This window comes from Pteropus medius, unplaced genomic scaffold (assembly GCF_902729225.1).
Source record: "Pteropus medius unplaced genomic scaffold, Ma_sr-lr_union100, whole genome shotgun sequence".
Classification (NCBI taxonomy): Eukaryota; Metazoa; Chordata; class Mammalia; order Chiroptera; family Pteropodidae; genus Pteropus; species Pteropus medius.
In genome coordinates, this window is record NW_024340699.1 from 14222840 (window position 1) to 14228839 (window position 6000).

Sequence of the window (6000 nt, forward strand, 5' to 3'; positions counted from 1 at the left end):
TTGCGTCTGGGGCCTTAACTGAGTCCTCTTTACCAGAACGCGTCTGTCACATGGTGGCATCAGAAGTGACCCTGTGACCAGCGTCCGGCGGTGCGTGAGGCTGGGAGCTGCCGCTGTGCTCCGGGGACCCGCTACAGGGCGGCCCCATCTTCACCATTTACCCCACCAAGTCCCTGGGATCCGACTTCCCGATTCAAGACTCTGTAACTATTTTTAAGTTTTATTGACTTCTAAGGACTCCTCGCTGGGGGCTTGAGAGGACTCACCCTCCAGGTTCTAGGTTAAGGACCCCCCCCAAAGGCACTAGTACATGAGGAGGAACACGTTTCGGACGACTAGTGCTGACTGAAAAGGACACGCTCCCCGAAAAACAAGTAGTGGGGAGGAGGGTGGCAGCCTGGAAGCCATCAGCTCTGTGCCCCCAACGCCTGGGCTCTGCAGCCCCCGAGGCTCCTCAAGGCCAACAGCTCGATCTCCTGGACGCTCAGCCGAACGACCATGTGGCTACGTTACCTCTTGCCTCGCTGCCGAGGTCCAACACGGCTGTGCCTGCCGCTTCGTGGGCGCCCCCTGCCGAGGCCTGGCTGGCGAGGATGTACCCGTTGGCGGAGCTGGCGGAGGAGGTGACCACCCTGAGCATGGTGACCGGGGGGGCCTGCTGCACGACGTGGATTGCGTGGCCGGAGGGCTGCTGTGCCGTCACTATGGAGGCTGGCATGTAGGCCACAGGCTTGGCCACTAGACTAGGAGGTCGGGGAGGCACGGCCATGACCACGGGCTGGGTGCTGACAGGGGAGCCTGCATGGAGAAGGGGCGTGAGGTCGGTGGGCGCTCCGGCAGCCCTGTCGGCCAAGCCCGGGTCCCGCCACGGTGGATCAAAGGGCGAAGCCGCTCTTACCGGGTGCGCTCTGGGAATACCGGTACTCGGGGACAGACGCCAGCTTCGACCCAAAGTCGGGGTCGTGTGGGATGGGGGAGCCCTCCCGAGACAGGCACTCTGGAGTCTGCAGGCCACTAGACCGAGGGGACATCAGCCCAGGGTGAGTGGGTGAAGCCGGAGCACTCCTGGAAGAAGACGGGACCACGGTGGTGAGCAGACACGGATAAACGACAGGCGACTTCACGACGTGGGACGCCTGGGCAGCCCAGCCCACGTGCTGCCCTCGCCCGCTCCCCGGCGTGTCTCTGTCCTCACGGGGGCTCGCCAGCGCCGACGTGCCACCGGACGAGCCTGACGGCAGCCCAGCACAGGGGAGGAGGCTGCGCGCTCTGCGCCTCTGCCAAGGCCACGATCTGGAGCGTTCGCTGCCAGAAACGTGGCTCCGTCTCCCGTCACAGAGCTCAGCTCTGCAGGACGGTGCAGACGCTCCATGAGGACCGGTCTGCGTGCAGGGCATGGGGCACGGGACACAGGGCGCGCTCCCCCACGCACGAGCCGCAGCGACGCCTGCCGACCAGCAGTACTGCGACCCACGACGACGTCCCTGTCCAGCTCCCGCCCGCTGGGGCTGTCTGCTCAGGGGACTGCCAGGCGAGCACACGTAACGCGAGGACACGCAGTCCCCGTGTCCCCTGCACACGCGCGGGATCCACGCAGTCCCAGAGGCAGACGCTGGGGCTCTCCAGACGCAGCTGGGGTCCCGCCTTCGTTCTGTGCCCACGACCGGCTCCCTGCTGGGCTGGGGGCACTCACTGCGCCTCCACGGTCTCCCGGGGGGACCCGGCCCTCTCGTCCCTCCTTGTCCCTGAGGTCTGGCCCACTGCTTCTCCCACCTCCCTTGGTTCGCTCGTCTGCCTGGGGTCCCTGCCTGCCGATCCCCGTGCTCCGGCCGGAGTGACCGGGTCCCTCTCGCCCTTGGGTCTGCAGTGGCACTCACTGTTCCCAACGCCTGTCGGGCCCTCTCTGGCCTGCTCCTCTTTACCAAACAAACCCCGTTTCTTCCCCACTCTCTACCCCCAACACATGTCTAAGACATAGCCCACACCACAGCTTTTATGACCCTGTCCCCTAGACAGAGGGTCCCCAACTTCCCTGAGAGAATTCTACCTGCAGCATCAGACCAGGGGTCCCCAGCTTCCAGTGTGACCTTGATGACGGGTCTACCATTACGCACACCGTTATACAGGGCTTCCTGGGGGTGCTGGGTACACGAAGAAGCCCCAGGAAATATCCCCTAGTTGGCCACGGGCTGATCTACAAGTGGAAAGTCGTCTGGGCACTGCTATGGGTTGAACTGTCCCCAAAAAGGCGTGCCGGGACCCTGACTTCCAGTGCCTCGCGAGGGGCCTTCTCTGGAGAAGGGGTTTTGCAGAGGGTCCTCGCAGAGCCGGTCAGGTTAGATGAGGTCGGTAGGGTGGGCCTTCGTCCAGAGATGCGCATGCAGAGAACGCGACGTAAGCATGAAGGCAGAGGTCGGGGTGACGCGTCTACGAGCCGCGGGACTTCAGAGAGGGCCAGTGAACCCCCAGGAGCGGGGAGGGGCCTCGGGCAGACCCCCTCACAGGCGCGGAGGGACCCCCCTGCCCATGGCTGAGCTCAGACTTCCAGCTCCGCACCGTACAAGGATAAACTTCTGTTTAAGCTGCCAAGTTTGTGGCGCTAGGTCGTGGCAGCCCCTGGAATCTTGACAGCTTGACAAATTTTCTCTCCGCGTTCCCATCAAGCGATACACTGCTCTGGACAATGCGAGCTCAGCGGAAACACGCCAAGTGGTACGAAAACCCTTTTCCGAATTCCCACCTCACCAACGTGAACAAGTCACTCTGTTCCGGTTTCTCCTCTGATTACACACGTGAGAACCCCGGTGACAGACTGCGCCGGAGTTCGCCTCCGAGTTACTGGAGCAGGCGCTCACGGAATCGAGTTTGAGGCAGTCTTGGGACGGGGAGCATCAGGTGCCAACGTCTCCTTCCACGTGCAGGGATTTCCGAGAGCATCTCCCCAGCTCCCGATCTCTCCTGAGATCGGTGGCCCTGGCAAGACGACCTGGCCACGTGAGGCGTGGGCCTCCCTGGACTGTGCTGGTCACACGCAGGTGGAGCGAGAGGCCTGGGCCAAGGGCAGGTGGTGTGTGTGGGGCGCCCGTCCTGACTCCAGCATGGCTGCCGGCAGTCTGGCCGAGCTCTGCCCCCATCTGCCCCTCCTGAGATACGGCGTGCTGTCCATCAGCGAGGGCAGCTGTGCACCGTGTCCCTCCAGCAGAAAGCCTGACGCCACGAGGGTCACCCCAGCCGCACCGACCCTACCCCGCCGTTCTCAGCTGCCATTCCCACCACTGCAGGTAGCTGAGCTGCTAAGAACTGCCAGGTCAGAGAGGCAGCCAGCAGCTGACTAACTTCACTGCCGAAGCTCCTCGGCCCCGACACGTTCTCTCTCTCCAAAACAGGTGAAGGGCTGTAGCACCAAAAATATCAGGGGACACCTGGGGAAGCTGGCTCCCGGCACGGCAGCTCACCTGGACGACAGAGGCCCGAAAGGGGTGCGGAAGCAGGAGACGCCCCTCTGCCTCCGCTTCCGGAAGGCCTGTTCCACGAGCTTGGCTTCTGAGGCGGGGTCTATTCGCCAGAAGGATCCCTTCCCGGGCTCCTCTTGGGACCGAGGGACTTTAATAAAGTAACGATTCAAGGAGAGGTTGTGTCGGATGGAATTCTGCGGGGAAGCAGAGATCGTCGCCAATCGTTAGCAAGTCAGAAAACAAACCCCAACCCGCCCCACGTCAGGACCCGACACACGCGAGACCAAAGGTGACAGGAGGCCAGGGCCCCCGGCAGGCCGCCCGGGTCACCGCTTAATGGGGCAGGACAAAGGCACAGGTGGTTTTCTCTATCAAAATTCATCACTACCAGTCTTCATGGACAAAGCAAGGCAAAAGCCAGCCGGGGCCGGGGAGGGTGCCCAGCTCCAACGTGTACCGAATCCACTGGCAAACGGGCAAGAGTCGCTATGGAGACAGACAGCAGGCCGCGTATGCCCAGTGTGGACAAGGCCTCGCGGTCCTGCACGAACAAAGGCACAGCGTGTGCTCGTGGGCGGCGTGGACCACGCGCGGGGCCCACACGTGAGCCAGGGCACGCTATCGGACCATGGAGGTGGGGTGGCTGTGGACTGCCGGGGTGCAGCCCGTTTTAGACACGCTATAGGTCGCCAGTGACGACACCCCCATTCCCTTCCCTGTGTGTCTTAAAGGGTTTCTCATTCTAAGGAAGCGGCTCTGGGCCAGGCCCCAGGGCCGACCTCACCTGCCAGCCCTTGTCGGCCGTCCTGTAGTAAGGATAATGCTTGGTGATGTGGGCGTAGATGCCGCTTAGTGTCAGCTGCCTGTCCTGGGCGGAGGAGATGGCCTGCACGATCAGCTGGGCATAGGAGTACGGCGGCTTCGACTCGTCCTGAGGCCGACAGACAACACGGGCTGAGCGTGAGGCCCGCTCCCAAGGGCCACCCCCCTGCCCGCCACCTTCCGGTGGGGACGGTCGGGAGCTGTCTTACCCAGCCCAGCCCCGGGGCCTGTGCCTGCTCCGCCCGCGTGCCTGCTGCAGCCCACGGAGAGAGCGTTTCTGCCTTGCAGGCAGGAAAGTTAGGTTTTTGCCGCAATTTATTCTGAAATTTCTCAGCTCCTCCACAAATCTACTTGAAAAGTTTTAGATGGGCCTGAACTAAGATGCAAAGGTGTAAGGCAAAAACCCGGCATTCCTCTCAGGCAGGCGTGGAAGGAGCAGACGCGGGGGACACGGTCCACGGTGCACGGCGCTCCGTCAGCCAACGAGCACAGAGCACGACTGTGGCCCCTGGAGCCCCGCCCCCCACCCAGCGCGGGGGTGAGTGCTGAAACCTTGGGGCTGTCCCCTCCGGACGTGTCCGCCTGCTGCTCCGAGGCAGCCTTCGCTGCGAACTCCGCTGCCAGCTGTAGGTCCGAGGTCACGTTCTGGACAAAGCGGTAGCCAGAGGACCCGGCTCCGCGTGGACTGGCCGGGCAGGAGTTGGGAACACTGTGGAGAGAAAGGACACGTCCTGAGTTCACGATCCCGAGCAGGGCTGTGTGTAGGAAGCAGGATTTCAGGACCACCCTGGATGACACAGGAGGAAAGACACCCACACACCATGTCACCGCGCTGCACCAACCCTTGACAAAGGACAACCAAGTGCAACCAGAAACCCACGGTGACAGTGTCTCCGACCAAGACTGCTGGCAGGGGGCGCTGGGGCCAGACAGGCAGGCGGGTGGCACGGAGGCAGGGCCAGTGGCTGTCCAGTGCTCCCTTGTCCACACGGTGGCGCCCTGAGCAAAGGCCGGGAACGGTGGATTCTGAGAAGGCCAGCAGCTGGGGACAAAACCTCACCGTGGGCGTGGGGACGGCCCTCCAGATGCTTCCGGGGCCACAGCCTCTGCTTGCCCGGCTCTGTTCCGTGCTGCAGCGACAATCCAGGTTGAAACTGCAACCAAACTCGGGCTGGAGCCGTCTCCGGCTCCTCCTGTGAGGCCGCGCCCGTCCGGAGCCCGGAGCTCAGCGGGCACAGGCGGCGCCCGGCCCGCACCGTTGCCAGCCCGCCAGCCGCAGGCCTGGGCCCGTTCCCTCTCAGAAACTCGAAGGACGATGCTTATCAAGCCACATCGAAATACTGACTCTAAGAATTTATTCTATTATAAAATATTCAGAGAAAACCAACAAAAGCACTAAAAGTGGGTAATAAACCCAGGAAAAGTGCCCCAGCTGAGAGCTGACCAGAGTCCCACGGTCGCCTGCCTCTAGGGAAGCTCAAGACCCTCCTCCCACTTACCCAGCCTCCCTGCAGCGTGGGGACAGGAGGCCCTGCCTGCAAGAGCGCCTCCAAGGCCAGCGCCCCACCCAGAGCCACCTGGACACGCCCCACACACTCCCGCGTCCTCCTGTCTGTCCGTTCCCCTGCCCGAACACCCCCGCCATGTCCACGTGACGACATCTCCCCACCCCCACAGCTCCAGCTCAAAACGTCACCCCCGTCCCCATCCCCGGACGCCAGAA

The 6000-nt window shown here is 63.0% G+C and overlaps 1 protein-coding gene across 3 annotated transcripts in view; it reads right to left on the reverse strand.

The window, feature by feature from the left end:
• FOXK1 (forkhead box K1) overlaps positions 1 to 6000 on the reverse strand; it is a 63743-nt gene that overhangs the window by 8281 nt on the left and 49462 nt on the right. For all 3 annotated transcript variants that reach the window (XR_005656326.1, XM_039878816.1, XM_039878829.1), the window contains exons 3-7: positions 4830 to 4986; positions 4240 to 4386; positions 3456 to 3649; positions 899 to 1065; positions 514 to 798 (exon numbers count right to left, since the gene is read on the reverse strand). Coding sequence is in view for 2 of the 3 variants with exons in the window: in XM_039878816.1 (XP_039734750.1) it covers positions 514 to 798; positions 899 to 1065; positions 3456 to 3649; positions 4240 to 4386; positions 4830 to 4986 (950 nt within the window). In the remaining variant the exon portion in view is untranslated. The remainder of the gene's footprint in view (positions 1 to 513; positions 799 to 898; positions 1066 to 3455; positions 3650 to 4239; positions 4387 to 4829; positions 4987 to 6000) is intronic.